A 17,777-nucleotide genomic window follows, 5' to 3' on the forward strand; every position below is an offset into this window, starting at 1 on the left:
TTCTGATCGAGCTACGCGTCCAGGCCTCCGTGCATGTATTTGAGGTGCGTCGGCCCCAGTCCACGAACACAAAGACACAGTCCAGAAGGACATCAGTCGCGACTCTCGGTTGCTGAAAACTTCCTGTGTCCAGCTACCAAAGCATGGTCGAGTCAGGCTGAAGGGAGCATCCAGCGGCAGGGGGGAAAAAGAAAGATGGCGCGCATGCAGCGCTGTGGAGAGACGCGCCAAAGTCGCCGGAGAGTGCAGCCAGGAGAGGCCCACAAAAAAAAACGGTCAGAAGCGAAACTGCATGGAGTTTGAGAGAGGGTTGTCCTGAATCCGATCCAGGCAGATAGGCGCGTCCACGGTCTGCGTTTGAAAGGGCCGCTGGGCAGTGATCGCGTTTTCCACCTGGGCAAACGTAGCCAGAAGGCTGTTCGCTTCTGAGCTATCAGCGGATATTCGTGTATCCGCTGCACATCTTTTCTCCCCGATGCCGCCGTTCTTTCTTCCCCTGTTCCTCGCTTCGATCGATGCTGTCAAACCCCGAAAGGCGCTGCGCTGGAGGGGCTAAAAGTGCAAGAACCTGGAGGGCCGGCCGGTGTTCATTGCGCCGTGTCTCTCTCGTCCCCTCTCGGCTGCGCTGTCAACGTAGTGGAGGGACGAGCCTGTGACGCGAAGGGAAGTGTGGTCGCAGGCCTCTGCTCTTTTGCTGGAATTCCTAGCTTGCGGAGCGGCAACTTTGAAATTTTTCTTGCCTGGCAGTTGGGTTTCGGAGGTGCGTGCCATCCCTGTTTCGGCCAGAGGGAACCGCTCCGCCGATACCGCCCTGCAGTTCCGACTCCGCAGTTCTTCGGGGTGACGAACATCGGGACTGGATGGAGCCTCCGAATGGCAGGAGTGCATCTGTTTTTGTCGTTCCTTCTGAGTTTGGTTCACTCCTTGTCTCACCGCCGGCTCTGTGCGCCGACACAATTGCATCTCTGTTTCGAGGCGGTGCGTCTCCTTTCTTTCCGTCTCCTTTCCTTCCCCCTCGTTCGGTCCATTCCGTCTCGTCGGCACCCTGCTGACATCATGCACTCTCTCCCGAGTACATAGAACCGTAGAATTGTGTTGCGTGCAAAGCGAACGGGGCGTCCCGCCTGCGTGACGCTGAGCGCGCTCCGCCTCTTTTCACCAAAATGTCTCGCGCCGCTTCGCCTCCCGTGGCTCGCGCTTCGCCACTCTCACCGCAGCTGCCGAGTTGTACAGACGCCCCTGCGACGTTTCCGATGAGGAGAGGGCCCCCACAGTCGTCAGTAGTCCTCATCGAGGCCGACGCGCTGGTGCTCGACTGGGGGAGTCTGCTGCAGTGCATCCTCCAAGGCTTCGTGCACCGTAAGCTTCTTCCAGAAGAATCCTCCACCATTCTGCTTCCGGGCTGTTCTCTGCTCCACGCCGGCACGCGCATTGCGACGCGCACCGCCTCTGCGGAGAAGGACCGACTTGGCGGCCAGCCCGCTCGACGCGACAGTCCGCATTCTGCGCAGAAGGCCTCAAAACAAACGCGCGTCGAGGACGGGGAGGCCTTTCCCCACATCTCGTCCCGAGCATGCGGCGAAGACGAGGCGTCTGTGAGGACTCTGTGCGGCCGCCTCCTCACAACCGTCCCCATGCCTGACGGATCTCAGGAGACGATCCAGTCGGCGATTCCGGAAGACTCCACGCGTCCTCCGGCGGGCGTGCTTCCCAGCGATGCGCAGGCGCCGACCCTCGCCCATCCGCCCTGTCCGTCGTCTTTGAGTCGCGTGATGAACGCGTTGAAAGTCGCGGTGAAGCCGCATATCGGCGCCTACCGCTTTCTGCGCATTCTCGCGTTGCACGCGCTCGCGGACTCCCTGGAGACATCTGCGCAAAACGCGCCCTCGGAGGGCCGCTTCGCTGACGAGTTGGAACTGAAGCACGAGGCGGAAAACTCCGAAGGATCCAGTCGCCCACTGCATCTGGTGTTTTGTACCAGCAACGCATCTGTGTGGCGGGACCACCTCGCCACTCTGGAAGACGGAGCGCGCGCCACACGAGGGCGCCCTCAGGCCGGCGACGCGTTGCTTCACCTGTCCCACGCAGGCGTCGTGTCGCTCTTCCCGCTCCAAGACGGCGTCGACGCGCTGAGGCGTTTCGTGGAACGGAAAGTGCACGAAACGCGCAGAAAAAGCCGCAGGACGCGACACGAAACGGCGCCGGAGCTAGGCGAGTCTTTGGCGGCAGGGGAGGACGGAAAAGATGCCAAGCAGGGAAAGAAGGATCTCTGTAGGCAAGAGAGCGACGATCAACACTGCGGGGAAAAGAGGCTCAAAGGCGAAGAAGACATCTTACACGCCGCCTCCGCAGTCACCGTGGCGGCCAAAACGAAAGCCTTCGCACGCTTCGCCAGCGCAGCAGGTGGGTTTCAAATTTTCGGTTACCGCGGCAGTCAGCTGGGTTCAGAGGTTTCTACACTATATAAACATATATTTATATATATATATATATATATATATATATATGTATGTGTTCGCGTGTACGGCTCTCGCGGTTAGGCTGGCGAACCGCGGCCTGCCGGTTAGGCTTTGCCCAGCAGCGGCATCCGAGTGCACAAAGCGCCTGTGTCGGGGGGATTCAGCGTTGGACGTGCACACGTGTTACCTTTATTCTTGTCGCGGTGGCGATTTGCGGCGCACCATGGTTTCTCCGCGCGTTATGGTGGAGACGACGCGTTCTGGTCCATGACAACAGGGTGCACGTTGGGGCGGTCTGTCCACATGGCTTTCGTTTGCCTGACTAAATAGCAGCGTGAGCGTTCGCGGCTCCCGCGCCTTCTGAATGCCGCCTGAAAGCACGTGTGTATCTGCATTCTCGTCAGGGTTCACCAACTTGGTGCCGTCGTTGCGGGGCATGCAGCTGCGGCCAAGTTCGACGACGCAGCCGCGTGCGGAATGCGAGACGAGCCAGCCGTCCACTGCGGCAACCACGCCGTTGTCGAATCGTGTCGAGACCAGCGAACTGACCTCTCCCTTCAGATCTGCTCGATCCGCTTCCGTTCGAAGCAATTCCCCGTCACCCGCCCCGTCTGGTGCCTGCGCTTCCCTCATCTGCGGAACGGGTCAGTTCGGCAGTGGCGGGCGTCGCCGAGGCGACCGCGTCTGTTCCCTGTGCAGGAGTCCCTTTGCTGTAGATGCACTCCCCAATGGCGTGCACGCTCGAGTCGGCGCCGAGGAAGTCTCTCCCGGCGCCGCTTTCCAGCTCTGCAACACCTGCGACACGGACCTCGAAGCCAGACTTCTCGACAGTATCGATGACGTTGACCTTCAACGCCTTCTACATCCTGACTCCCTGCCGCGCTCTCCTACAGAGCGGCTTTCGGTCCTCGCCACTTCACCCCCACACTGCGACATCGTTCGCAGTTCGGATGCGGCGAATTCTGGTGTCTGCTCACGTGTGTCTCTTCCCGACTCCTGCTCGTCGACTCCTGAAGCGTCTCTCGTGAGCTCTCGGACCCAAACAGATGTCGCTCCCCTGCTTCGCCTCCCGTTTCTTCAGCCGCCCGTGTATCCTCACAAGGTGGCGCCCCTTGCCTTTGCGCGACCCAAGCCAGCGAGTTCACTCCCCTCTGGTGCGAGCGAGGCAAACCCGGACTTCAGGACGGCAAGCGGGGACGGCCGGGGGGCGAGTCTGCCGTGGCGTGCGTGCGCCTGCTGCCGCTTTCTCGCTGAAGAGGCGGCGGGTCTCGAGGCGGACGTCGGCGGGCTCTCGCGAAAACCGCCCAACGCGAACTCGGCCGTGCGCGGCTCGCCTGGGTTGTGGGGGACGTGGAGCGCGGCGGCGACCGGCCTCGAAGCCTGGGGCAGATCCGTGGTGCTGGCGACGCCTGTCTTGGTCTCCGGAGAAGTGGTCAAGGGTTTCGGGCGCGGCAGCAAAATGCTTGGGATTCCCACAGCCAATGTACGGGAAACGCAGCCGCCCGTGTCCCTTTCGACGGGCGAGGCCTACCGGGAGAGGCAAAACCGGAGCGCGTCAGAGACCGTCCCACGTCCACCCCACAGGCTCTCAGACGACTCGGCAGAGGCTGAAGCCGAAGCACAGGGTTCGGCGCCGGCCGCGGAGCGCCCAGGGAGTAAGGCGGACCACGCCCGTGAGCTGCGAGGCCAATGGGGCGAGATTGGCGAAGCTGATGGAGGCGAAAACAACGGACATCTGGAGCGGGATCTGGAGCGCGCCTCGCCTGTGACGCTCTTCCCTGGTAAGGCCGAAGGCCCCGCAGGGCGATGGTGAAAAGGAGGGCGACTGAACGCGTGGGAAGAGGACAACGAGCGCGGGAAACGAGGGAGACTGGAAGGCAGGAGACGCGAGATCGAAAGCGCCAGCGTCACGTTTGCTGAGTGCATGCGTCTCTCTGTGGAACTGAATTTTCGCAGGTGTGTACTATGGCTGGGCTGCCCTACACCCGCTGCCGCGAACGGGACGCCGAGCGGAAGGCCAAGGCAGGAGCGCAGAATCCAATGAACCACTGAGAGACCAGGCAGGCGGGAAGAACGCCGACACCGGTAGAACAGCTGGGCCAGCGGAAAAGATCAAGGTGTACAAAACCGCCATGTCTATTGGCTACAACCCGTATTTCGACAACACGTCTGTGACCATTGTAGGTCCTTCTGAAACGGAGGCTTCTTGGCGAAAGAACGCGTTGACCTTCTGCGGTTTCTCAGCCGGGCCCTTTTTCACCTCTTTGCCAGTCGATACAAAGTGCAAATACAACAGGTGGACTCGGTAGCTTGTCTTTTCGATCTTTCTCACTGATCGACATGTATGCGCAACTATCAACAGGCTTCATCTGTGGAACACATATCTTACTCTGGTAGCGTAGCTGAGGGGCCCTCGCTATAATTCTTATCCACCTAGATACGCAACGTTGACCGGGCTGCATTCCTACGTTTCCCTGTAGAAGACGGCATTAGCATATGGTGTCCAGTGTAGGATCCATTGTGTACAACAGACTGTGACAAGAACGGATGTGTCGGTCTCACACGGCGGCTAGGCAGCCGATGGATGCCGTGCGGAGTTTTTGTCTTCTTTTCGGCGTGCGTGCGGCATTGTTCCAGGAGCCCTACATCTACCACGAATTTGACGAGGATTTTGTCGGTAGCCCGATTACTGTCGTGATTACCGGCTTCCTTCGAAGCGAGGCATCCTTTTCTTCCTTCGGTAAGTCGCCAAGTGGCAAGGGCGCCGAGCCGATTATGCGGCGTTAAACGGAGTACAAATCAAAACCAGTGAAATATTAGTCTCAAGGTCATCCCTTAGTAGTCTAGGATTATTATCTTCGACCTTACCTTTAACACCGCGTAGTACGGTGGAAAACACCGTTCAGGTAAGATACGGCTAGACATCTATGGTGTTCAGGAGCATAGAAAATGCTGCTCACCTCAACTGGTAACGTGCAGTGATAGAAGTATCGTACAATCACTCTGCTAGTTATTGAGAGAGACTGATGCGCTCGAACCCACAGCTGAGGAAGCGAAATAGTTCTACGTCACGCTAGAGACGTCGATTTCATATTCGCGAATCAATGAGAAAATCTTGCGTACTGTAGTGTTCAAAGCCGGAAGGTAAACCGGTCGCTCATCGAGCCGAGAGGCACAGATACCGGCGTTTTTGGATTAGGAGCGTGAAGAGTATGTCGACTCTCTCGCGGTCTGCGGTGAATGGGGTTTGTTGCGTGCAGGCCATCTGATTCAGGCAATACAAAATGACTGCGAAATCTGTAGAATTGCCTTAGATCATCCTATCCATCTTCCGTCGAAGCACATGTTAGAGTCACTATGTAGTGAAACATGAACAGGAGCTGGATGTTCGGAAACGAAACACAAAACACAATCCCCATTTCGAAATGTACGCGATCGTAACCGTACATGTCCACCGGAGGCACCCAGCATCCTGACATACCGCTTTGCGACAGACTTACAAGATTCCCCTGCAGGCAGCCGCCTCGAAGGCATGAGAGCGACACGCGCCAAAACGTAGGACCGGTTGAGAGATGCACAAGACGCTGTGGATAGCGGCAGAAAAAACCGCTTACTTTGGTGTTTACGGAACCTTGCTTTCCCAAAGAGCGAAGATTTCTGGTGCATGATTCGTTTTGTGTAGCAGCTCTATGCGGGGGGGGGGGGGGGGGGAAACAGACCCGCGGCGGTAGTGGCAGGGGAAGGGATTTCAGGATTTAAACGGTCCCAAGAAGAACGGATTCCGTTCGTCGAAAGTGCAGTGAGAGAGAACGGCCAATGGGCCACTCGGTGTGCGTCATTGTTGAACAGCTTTTTGCATGGACCTGATCCATGCGGACGGAATGCCGCGCCGCCGTTTCTGTTTTCTCTCGGCTGCACTGTTGTCACCAAGCGCGTGTCTTTTGGTCGGAAGTTTAATTTTCCGTAAAACCCGACGATGCAAGATGACGTGCGCGCTAGTCTGGCCAGTTGTTTGTTTTTCGTAAATCCTGTAAACGGAGAATCCCCACAAAAATAGGCAAACCCACAATCGGATGGATTTATTTCGTCGTACACCGCACGGAAGCTGGTGGCCGTGGTCAGCGCAAAACTGGAAGTGTTAACTGGAGCAGCCTAAAACGAGGGAAGAAATCGGCATTAACCATTTAAATGTAAGTAGAAGATATGTAAAACAATGCCGCTGACACACAGCGCAGACCAATGGGACCTCCGACGTGAGAGGCATTCCACGGTCTCGGCCACCAAATACATCGGCACGGACAAACGGTTTGCACTATTTTGCCAGCGCTTGAATACTGAGAAAAAAGGTTCCAGGTAGACGGACCTCGTGTGTTCGTGCTTTCGAATTAGCTGTAACGGACTTACTCTATTATCGTCGTGGCCAACGAAGGAGAGAACTGGTCTTCCGTGCTGGGGCTAGTGCGATCAATAAGCGAGTTACATACGGCAGGGAAACTCGGCCTCAATTTGACGCCATCGTGAGAGGTTCTAATGTAGCGTGGTATACACCCTTTTGCGGTTTGACGCGTTTCACTTGCGTAGCCTCGAATCAATTCCCGTTTTTTCATTCGCTGAGCCGGAATCATGCCTTTGCTAGACCGGCCATTTGCCACTGTCCACGTCGAGTTGTCCCCGATCGGAACATAAAGCAGTTTGCCCGATGTGCCTCGATACTGTTTGTCATGTTAGCGACACGCGACAGCCTCTGCTCGATGGTGGCGATCCTTCTGTGTGTCTACAAGCAAGTTACGCCGAAGCGCCTATTCGTTTCCTTAATGGAGAATCGGGTCCGAGGGGATCGGCTTTCGGAAGCAAGGGGCATTCGGACGGTTGCCGCAAGTCAAGATTTCGCCACGCTGCGTGGTTCTGTTCACTGACGCCGTCGGTTGATTGATCACGGACAATCGCTTTCACTTGATGCCAAAGAAAAACTCTTCGGCGGGTACTGTACAGATAGTCTGGGATGTAACGGGTCGATCTGTGCGAACTAAACAAGTAAGACCACAATCTCCAAGTTATGAACAGACGGTCATGTAGCGGTGGAGACTGGAGGAATCAAACAAAAAATTGCTGCCTTCGTTTCGCTGTTTTTACAAGCTCGGCCCTGACTGTTGTTCCCACTTTCAGGCCCTACAAACACCGAACCCAGAACAGACTAGGCTGCGGGGGGCCCACAGAGGCGCCGTCCAGCCTCTGGGTAGCCGCCTCCTATGACGACAAACACCCTGCTTCCTTGTCTTCTGCATCTTGTCCCTCTTTTCCTATTCTTTACCGTTCCTTTATCCCAGCTACTTCCAAAGTTGTCTCTCCCAACGGTTCTTTATCATGACAAGGAGTTGTCTTTCCCACAAGCATACAGTGCACGGTGACTCGAGTCTTCCGAGCCCTTCTCTACACATGCGTGCACAACGCTCCGCACCAAATGAAGAGAGCAGTACGAAACCACGGACACGGATGTAACGTTCCCACGAGATCGCAACTACAGTTCTTTCTGAAGAACCAGCTCTGCCCGTCGGCGTCTCGGTGTCGAAGAGCCACCACTCTACACAGGAAACATCTCTTCGCCTCTCTTTGCCGGGGTAGGAAAGAGACATAAGCCTCACGGCGCCTCGACGCGCTCCACACATGAGAAAAAACCTCTCTCTTCAGCCTCGAGACAACACAATCGAGACGACTCGTTTCCTCTGGATTTCGATGCCACAGAGCATCCCCTCTGGAGACACGCGCCGGTCTTCCAGAACGACGGACGCCGTGGGACGTTCTACCATTTCCACCAGGTCCTCGAATTAACACTCGTACACACGCGAACCGTGGAACCTGCAAACGGAAGATTGACAAGGAGACAGGGTAACACAGTCTTGCTCTGACTGCATCCGACAGAGCCAACTCCGTATCCTCTGTCTCGCTCCTCGACTCAATTTTGAGAAAAAAACATCGTTTACGGCTCTCTCTCCGGTCAACCTACACGGCATACAGCGTGGGCGTGTCACTTACAGCAGTATCTAGACTTTCCTACGGCGCCTCCACACACAACAGCCCTGCCTCTACAGAAAACTCCACGTCGGCGTGCCGACGCAGCAAACACGCGGAAGTTCCCTGTCAACATTTCCCCAGCTACGTCGCTCGTATATTTTCCCGAGAGCCTTTTCCCTCAGCCACAAACGGCCTGCGTTCTCCTCTGCGGGTGTAGGTACACGCCGCCAAGCGCTGTAGGGAACTGGGTTTTAGAAGTCGCCACAAAACTGCGAAGGAGTCTGTAGGCGCGCTTCGCTTTCGGGTGTACAGACGGCGGTCGCTGGTGGACTTACAAGAGAGGAGCAGAATCCCTGCTGTCGAGTTCCGCCAGTTCCTGGCGCATTTCGGCCTCCGTGAAACCGGACATGCCTGCTGCCTTTGCTTTCTCGGCGACCTGAAAAAGGATAACGACAGAGAGCGGGCGGTCGGCTCCGTGGTGTGGTCCCCGCGGAAGGCGGCGTTTAGACAAACACTGGAGACGAAACAGACGCCTTCCGACCACACGACTAGCTGTCATCCGTCGTGAAATCAAAAAACGAAAAACGGGGGATTCTGAACCGCCCAGGCCTTGTTCCACTCTGCCGGCATATGTGTGGCCACTGTTTGCATTTTGCAGAAACATCGAGACACCACAAACACATCTACGCTGTATCTCCCCCGCCGCGTCAGCGGCTGTCTCGTGGAGCAGAACCACCCCACGACTCTGAATGGCGGCGGAATTCCCACAGGCGTCCGCGCGTCCGCACGCAGGAATTTCTAGTTCGCAAGATCCAAGGCAAGACCAGGTGTGACTTGCCGAGACGCCCCTAGACAGCTGGTCCGATGGCAACAAGCAGGTGGAAGTTTTGCTCGCCTGCCGCGTGCCTTACCAGTGCAAACAGCTGGGTGACTTCGACACCGCTGCCGTCTTCGTTTGCTTGCAGAGACGAAATGATCCACTGGTGAATCGAGTCCTTCCTGCATGCACACCGGCGCCAGCGTTCATTCCCAAGGATGAAATGACTCCGCCTTGATCACGCAGGGACCGTCCAAGATGCCAATGAATGGCCGTACCTCTACTCTGCGGCAACCGCGCCGCGTTTCGTCGACGCTCCGAAGCACTCCACTGTCAAATTGGGAACTCCTTCCCCGTCTAAGAATCTGTCCATTTGTCGAATATATATACATACATCCACCTAGGTATCAACCCCTCGACCTCTCTTCGTAGGCTCTCGCTGCCTGTCAGCATAGAAACTGTAGAATCCTTTTTTGCTCGGCTTTTTGGCGTGCACACCCGGCCTTCTCAGTGCACCCTCTGCACTCCTCGACGGCGGACTCCCGTTCTTTCTCTTCCTGCGTCGGTCTCTCTCGTTCCCCCTTGATAGAATCGTCGAATTCTGTGTGTGCATGTAAATCTAACAAAGAACGCGGCTGTATCTCCTAACTGGAGTTTTCGCACGGCCTCGCGTGCGTTCACTGCGTCTATGCTTCCTTCTGCTCACCGCTTCGCCTGGTCGTGAACCTCGGCAAGTTTTTCCACGCCGCCAGAGCTGCCTGCCGGGGCCTTCTTGGCGCCAGCCTGCGCGCGCGTCCGTCGCTTCTTCTTGGACGCGTCCGCCGAGAGGTCGAGCGACTGCATTTGGTTGGCGATTTCGTCCCCTGAAAACAAACACGAGCCAGGGGAGAAACGCATGTCGAGGATGTAGAGCCACCACAGAGACAGGCAAGAGACGTTCGCCTCCCAGGAACCCGGCCGAGGAACCGCTGGCACGGCGGCATTCGGAAAAGCAACCAAACTCTACAGCTTTCAGCTGCCATAAACAAGATCGAGTTCGCTAGGCAAACCAGACACCGATCGTACATAGAATCTGTGAATACTTGGTTTCCACAAACAGGGTACGCTTCTGTCTACATATATATATATATATATGTATAGATATGTGTGGATGTAGATGGAATGTGCTTTGACACGTGCATGTAAGACATCGACTTGAGAGCATTTCTGTTCCGCGCTTCTCGAGGCTTTCACTTGCCTTCATCCTCTCCTTCCTCTCCAGAGATGGCGCGAGCCCCGCCGTTGCGTTGCCTGGATCCCGACCACAAATACAGAAAGCCAGAGACAAAACGTAGGACGCGTGCCCAGAGAGCACAGAATACACGTGAAGAGGCAGGTCCCGCCGAGAGGCGGACGGAAAGCGAGAACGCCACGCAGAGCGTCTTCGCGCCATCTGGAAACGAGCGAGGAGACGCAGAGAGAGACGAGAAAAGCAAAAAGGCAGGAAGAAGGAAAGATGTGCAGAGAAGGACGAGATGAAGAAATAGAGAGGCCGAGATGGACAAGAGGCCGCTGACCCAGAGTCCTCGCCAGCCGTTCCAAGTGAACACCACGGTGTGCACTCGCCGGCCCCTGAGGCCGTCGCGGGCATTCTCGAGGCTTGGTCTGTTTGCGCGTTGAAAACAACGGTTTCAAGAGATTCCGTCTCGCACGTGTCCCTCTTCGCGAGAATCCCGTGCCCTTCACTCGTCTCTCACCGTTTGCTTCTCCCTTTCTCTGCGGCCGCCTCGCTCGCGTCTTCGACGTCCACGTCGTCTGTGCGTTTGTTCGCAGGCCGGCGGAGGCTGCGCGGCGCGACAAATTCTTCGTCTTCGTCCTCGCTTTCCTCCTCGCTGTCTGAGTCGCTGTCCTCTTCGTCGTCAGGCTCCTCTCCAAAGAGCGTGTAGAGCATCATTCCCTTTGCGACCCGAACATCATCCTGGCACGTCCAAGACAAGGCGCAACGACAGCCAACACGCGCCGCTTTCGCTCTCGACTCTCTCCAGCGCGGCCCACCCAGCGGAAGCGCAAAAAGGCGGTCACGGCCTGCACACTTCCTCCCCTTTCCTGCGTGCCTTTGCGTCTTTTTTCCCCTTCTCCAGTCTCGCTCTCTCGCTCTCCCGTCCGTGTCCGCCGAGCTCTCGCGCGCGGACGTATCCCCCTTGCTCTCTCAAGATCGACAGGAACACGGGTGCGGAGCAAAAACGCCTGGGAGATGCTTCACTTACTGGCGTCACCCATTTCTGCATCTTGAGCTTTGCATGCGCAGTGGCCAGGCGGACGACGGCCTCGAGCGTTCGAGCTGTGACCGGGCGCAGCATCGCGCCGCCGTTGAAGCCCGCGTTGCCGCTTTTGTCGAATTCCCTCGCGCCAGTGCCGACGCCTTGCCCGAAGCAGCGGTCGCGGATGTCTGAGTAGAACTTGATGATGGCCTGAGCGGCGTCGTCGGACAGCTGCGGGCCTTTGGCCTCGGCCTTCTTGTCTTCAAGTCCCACAGGAACCGCACTCGACTCGTCTTCTTCGTCTTCCTCGTAGCGGCAGCGGCGGACGTACTGGATGTACTTCTTCAGAAAGTCCGTCGTGAGGACTTCGTGTTCCCGGCTGAGAAAAGGGCACGGACACACCCGGAACCTCGCGAATCTCGAAACCCTGAGGCCCCGCCCCACAGACACCCCCCTCGGTCTGTTGCAGGCCCACGCCCTCTCCTCGCTGCTTCCTCACAGACCGCACAGAGTCGAGCGGAGGCGCTCTGGAGACCCACGCTTGCCCCAAGTTCTCTTCTCGGCACCTGTATCGACTTGGTTCTGGACCCGGGTTCGGTTCAACCTCCACTACGCTCCTTTCCACGCATGTTCCTTCGCATGTGTGGGCCGCGCGAGTGCGTCCTGACGTCTTCGCTCTGGGTTCCACGCGCATGTTCAGGCATCTCGGGCAGCCCACAAATGTCGAGCAGGCGGCAGCAGTGGATCTGCCTGTTTCGTGCTCCCCCGAAAACGAAGTACTCGATTCAACAGACGATGCATGCAGGTGGATGTCCACGCTTTGGCCCCAGTTACCGACAAAAGGACAAAAGAGAGAACTCGCACGCCCCTGAACACGCGCCTCGAGTTTGCAACTTGGCGAATCGCGGAGAAGCAGAGGTCGAGCGGCAGACCGACCAACTCTCGGGGTTTGACTCACCCGGCCTTGTCGAGATAGGCCATTTCGTTTCTCTGGCAGAAGATCTTGGTCGAGCCCTCTTCTTCTTCTTCGTCTCGTCCCGTCGGCTCCTGCGCCATGTCTCTGTGCGGCTGCACTTGGCAATTCTCCAGCGTGCGGCGCTCTTCTCCGGACGCCGCCACAGGCTTCGCCTTCTCGGTCACGTTGCGCAGGACGGCTGTCGCCAGGCGCTCGTCCTCCGCTGTCGTCGCGCTGTCTCTGTAGGTTTGCAAAAAGAAACGCGACACACGAAGCTCCACACGAGGTGCGACACTCAAACCGAGCTGCTCGCCAGCGAGACGCTCTCACTGCGCATGCGTCAGGCTGCTCGCCAGCGAGACGCTCTCACTGCGCATGCGTCACCACTGGGAGTGTCTCCTGCGCGAGCCTGTCTCTCCCTGCCTTTCACCGGTCCTCTCTCCGGGTCGCACGCCCCTTCCCGAACACTTCCCTTCTTCCATGCACCGACTGCACTTGCACTTTTCTTCCCCTTCTCTCCCTTTCTTTTCCCTCGGCCTTTGGGTCGGACCTGACGATGAAGATGAGGTCGAACCGACTCATGAGGGAGTCTTCGAAAGTGAGCTGTTGCTTGTAGTCCATGTCATCGGCCCAGCAGCCGTACAGCGGGTTGGCTGCAGCGAGGACGGAGCACCGGGCGTTGAGTGTGGTGTGGATTCCGGCCTTCGCGACAGTCACGGTTTGCTGTTCCATGACTTCGTGGATGGCCACGCGGTCCCCCGCGAGCATTTTGTCGAACTCGTCGATGCACACCACGCTGCGATCTGCCATCACCATGGCGCCGCCCTCGACGCGTCTCTCGCCGGTTTCCTGGTCCGTGACGATGGCTGCCGTCAACCCGACGCCAGAGGAGCCTCGCCCTGTCGCGCTCACGCTCCCCGGAATCAAGTTCAGGACGAACCGGAGGAGCTGCGACTTCCCCGCACTCGGGTCCCCCACAAGGAGCACGTGGATGTCCCCGCGGATCCGATGGACGTTCGAGACTCTCTCAACGCCACCGGCCAACTGCAGCAACAAACCGCGCTTGACGAGTTCGTGGCCGCAAATCGACGGCGCAAACGAGCGTGTCAGGACCGAGAGGATATCTGGGCGCCGAGCAAACGTCCGGAGATTCTCCAAATCCGACGGCAGATTCCGCATGAGCGACGCGCGCGCCGCAACCGTCAGAACCTGCCAGAAAAACCACGGAAGGCGTGCACAAACACCGGCACGTGAAGAACCACTGGAAAGAGAGGACACGAGAGGTAGGGAGGACGAACGAAGCGAACCGAAATGACATAACCACAAACGGGGGTGCGCGACCTACACGGGCCCCGACAGGAAGATAGACAGGACCGAAGGTGTACTGGCACCGACACGAGGATCCAATCCCAGTCTGACACGGGGCGGTCTGCACAGTCTCTCGCCCGTCTCCCCCCCATTGCGGGTAACAGGGTGTTTCACGTTTCCGGTCACCCTTCGTCCACGTCTCTTCCCGGATCGAAGGGGCTTCCAGGGAACCTCCGCACACCTGCCGCTTCCCGTACTTTCTCCTTTCTCCTGCGTCGTCTCTTCGATTCGCCGCTCTCCGCTTCCTTCCGTTTCTCGTTCTCGCATTTACCTGGATGTTGTTGGCGATGAGGAAGGGTTTGACGAGGCCGCTGCTGGTGCCGTTGGTGGTGCCCATGCGAGGACGATAGACGCCCCAGACGCGCACGCGGTCGCCGCACTTGACTTTGTCGCAGAGATCTTCCTCGACGAGCACTTCGACGTATCGGGGCAGTTGGCCCGTCGGTGCCGTCTCAGGCGCTTCCTGCACGAAGAAGCGCTGGACGTTCTTGAAGTACGAGTACCCGAGCTCTTGCCGGTTGACGCGTACACCCGTGGGGTCTGCAGAACGACAGCAGCGAGCGAACGCGCCCATCAACGACAGACACAGCAGAACGAGCGGGACAGACTGCCGCACCAGAAAACCCGCGAAGACGAGACAGAGGCACGGCGGGGAAAAGTGGAGGGAAGGCTTGCGGGACGACCCCGTCTGGAGGTGTATGACCCCTCGGCGTTGTTCTGCATGATAAGTTGATGCCTCTTCGCAGGTTCTGCGCCTCGCCGCACCTCGCGATTAGGACCCCACGGCGTCTTTGAGAAGGCTTCGCGGTTTCAGGGTGTCCCGGAGCCAGCAGCGCTACCCCCGTTTTGCATGCGCCAACCTACCGCGCTCTGGAGGCGGCTGCGTGTCTCGGATGTCTTTATCGAGGTTGGTGACGTCGTAGAAGGCGCGCACGTACACTTGTCTCTCTTGGCCTTCGTCAGCGCTCTCGTCCTGACCGGGAAGCGCCTGGCCTCCCTGAACCTCGTTGACGTACACTGCCCGAGACAGCTTGGGTTGGACCGCCGTGCAGCGATTCACAACGCCCTCGACGCAAACGAGGCGATTTACCTTCCCGCTGTTCAGTCCCCGAGGAGTCACGTGGTCGTGGCCGAGCCAGCCGAGAATCCCCACGCGCGGAGCTGGGCCCTGTGAACAGAGCGGCAGGCAAAAAAAACGGCGGAAGATCGCGGCAAGGCGGGGGAGGGAGGGCGGGCAAAAAAGACGGGCAGCACGACCCTCGGATCAGAGAGCGGCTCGCGCCGAGGAAGCAGACGCCGGAGACCCCAAGACAGAGGGAGAGGCGAAAAACGGGATGTCTACGTCTGCAGAAGGGAGAAGTGAGTGACGGGCAGTGGAAGAGGTCCGTGAAAGCACGAGGCCGGAGGGCTTGGCCAACGACAGAGGGAAGAGACGGGGTAGCACGTTTCGAGAGGAGACGCGACACAGACGACACAGGGAGGCACGAGTGCATGCGAGTCGGTTCTTGTCCGGCACACAGACGTCACGACTCCAGATGCAAGGGAAGAACCCAAGATTCGTCAAAAAGACTTAGAAGGGGGCGACGAGAGCACGCCCCCGAGATTCGAAATCAATCAGGGTAACGATTTCAAATCTCGGAAACGGGATGGCTCTGTGGCTGGCTACTATCCCTTTTGCGTTTCGCGACTGGATTTCAAGCGTCAGACGGTGGTCTTCCTACCAGTGCGCCACGTTCCCTCCAAACTTCCTGGACGGCGGTTTCGAGAGCAGGAATAGCAAAGCAGGGGTTTCTGATCAGGGGATGTTCGTAGAACGAGGCGGCGTCGGCCATCTGGACGAGGAGGGAAATCGAGAGTTGCAGGCGCTGATTGCAGCTTTCTGCAGATCCAGCCAGGGCGCCATCGTCGTCTCCGCCCTGCTCGTGGGATGTCGACGACTCAAGTCCCGAAACAATCGCCGCTGCGCGGTTCTGGAGGATGTCGAGTTGTTGACGGACAGCCTAAAAACGCAGAGAGTGGCAGAAAGAGAACGAGGATGCAAACGCGAGCGAGATGGACAAAAAGTGGAGAGACGAATTCCAAGCGATGTTTAGCCGGGACGCTTGCGGGGTTGACGCGGTAAGGCATTGTTCGGGTGTACATACACCTGCCTTTCTCTGCTGGTTTGCGCGTCCCCCGCGTCGTCGGCCGCCCCTGAGGCAGGCGCCTGTCTTCTGTGTCAACGCATTTGTCACTGACAGCCAACCCATATTATAAATGGATCGAACCTGTGTTTTGAAAAGAGATGTGCACGGTGCGTCGCCACGGCGGCAGGCGGGAAATCGCGCTCCGCACATTAATAGAGGGTGTCCTTTCAAACGCCTTACCGGGACGCTTTCGAGGTCTCTTTTGAAGGCGTTGCTGAGGTCCTTCATGCGGCGGCCTCGCTCGAGGTTGCTTTCCTCGCCAAGTTGACGCTGGAGCTTCACCTCTTCCTCGTAGTTGACGAGAGCGCCTTCTGCAGATTCTAGACCGCCTTCCGACATGGTCGAGATGACACGCGACCGCAAACCACCCTGCTTCGCGAGTCCCTGGCCTCGCCGCCGCATGCTACTGGTTTGAAACTCCAGAGTCTCTCCCATCATTCCGTGGTGCCCAGACATCGTCATGGTGATGTCTTCCTCACCGCCTTCTGTGGCATCCGCGCCGCCGGGGCCTCCTGCCCCTGGCCGGTCGAAGTCATCCGCCACGTAGGCCGCCATCTTTCCTGTCTCCTGGAAGGCGTCGACCTACACTATAAAGGTTGGGGAACTCGAGAGGTGAGGAAGGTTTCAGGGAAGGAGGGGTTGGACGAGTGGTTCTTGGCGTGCGCGGGAGGAAACGCAGAGGGCTCGTAGGTCCGCCACAAGTGACGAGACACGCAGCAGCGGGTTTTCAGCAAACGAGGGCGGTGCAAACGTCTCAGCCGCGAGGAGTCACGCAAGGAAAGTGGGAAAGGAGATACGCATTTCGGCAGGGAAAGTCGTCGAATGCGAAGTGTGGCAACTCGACGGCTGTTCTTCGCCACAACGGCGATCCGTTCCGGGATGCGAGATTTGCACACAAAGGGGCACGGCGCGCGACCGGTGGGTTTACCAGCACGAAGAGGGGCTGGAAAGTGAAGTCCTGTGCGGGAGGCAAGGCGAAGCGAGTGACTGACGAATACGCGCGACCAGAGGAAGGCTTGGGCGGATTTCGCCTCTTGCGTAGACCGGAGTTGGGGGAAGCGCAGAGGAACAGCTCGGCAGACAGCAAAGACACTGACTCGGGAGGGTGCACTCGTACACAACTTTGTGGCGACGGCACCGAAGGGAAGAAAAGTGTGCCGCCTCAGTTCTACCTGCGTTTTTACGCTTTGGCAGAAACCGTTGTGCGGAGCGATCAGGCAATGAGTGCCGGATTCTGCTTCGAGTCTACAGCAACCGGACTTGCAGAGTTCCCGCGAGGGAAGCGCAGAAAACACACACAACGGGAGGTCGGGAGTCCCCTGGAATTGGCCGATCCGCAGTCGGGAGAAAGCGTGTGTCTGCAAACAGACTTGCTGAGGCAAAGAAAAAGAAAGGTGCCAGTTATTGAGCAGACAACGGCGGCCCGCGAGATGGAAATCTGTGGACCTCCAGTACTTCCCCCCCGATCGACTTGAGAAAAGAGAGGGGGGGCTCCAGGGGGGTGGTTGTCGTCAAAGCTATGCGTTTTTGCTGACCCGCCATTGACGAGCAACCGCGGCTGGAGGGTGACTCATTGGAAAGCGGAAGTGAAAAAAAGGTAGCTTTTGCGGTCGAGTTTTTCTGATGAGTGAGATACGGCGGAAATTTGCCAAGCGAGCGAGAAAGAAGCAACGGCAGCCCTTTGTTAGCGAGGCATCCACACTCCCCCAGGCAGCTTGTGTCGATTTCCCGAGATGAAGC

General features: G+C 57.9%; 2 protein-coding genes across 2 annotated transcripts; one reads left to right on the top strand and one right to left on the bottom strand.

Annotated features, from left to right (window-relative positions):
• Positions 1-1,163: 1,163 nt before the first annotated feature.
• Positions 1,164-5,832, top strand: NCLIV_059550 (Riboflavin kinase / FAD synthetase domain containing protein, related; the record flags this gene model as incomplete). The annotated part of the gene is made up of 5 exons (XM_003885509.1): positions 1,164-2,403; positions 2,864-4,240; positions 4,416-4,639; positions 5,097-5,199; positions 5,720-5,832. The coding sequence occupies 5 exons, from the start codon at positions 1,164-1,166 to the stop codon at positions 5,830-5,832; spliced, it is 3,057 nt and encodes a 1,018-aa protein (XP_003885558.1).
• A 2,452-nt stretch (positions 5,833-8,284) lies between these two features.
• On the bottom strand, positions 8,285-16,592 carry NCLIV_059560 (putative DNA replication licensing factor; the record flags this gene model as incomplete). Its single annotated transcript, XM_003885510.1, has 13 exons — positions 8,285-8,315; positions 8,807-8,907; positions 9,383-9,470; positions 9,995-10,151; positions 10,626-10,720; positions 11,025-11,245; positions 11,535-11,907; positions 12,487-12,723; positions 13,034-13,692; positions 14,123-14,391; positions 14,716-15,019; positions 15,573-15,851; positions 16,218-16,592. The coding sequence occupies 13 exons, from the start codon at positions 16,590-16,592 to the stop codon at positions 8,285-8,287; spliced, it is 3,189 nt and encodes a 1,062-aa protein (XP_003885559.1).
• Between the last annotated feature and the right edge of the window lie 1,185 nt (positions 16,593-17,777).

The sequence above is a fragment of the Neospora caninum genome, chromosome XI, assembly GCF_000208865.1.
Source record: "Neospora caninum Liverpool complete genome, chromosome XI".
Taxonomy (NCBI): domain Eukaryota; phylum Apicomplexa; class Conoidasida; order Eucoccidiorida; family Sarcocystidae; genus Neospora; species Neospora caninum.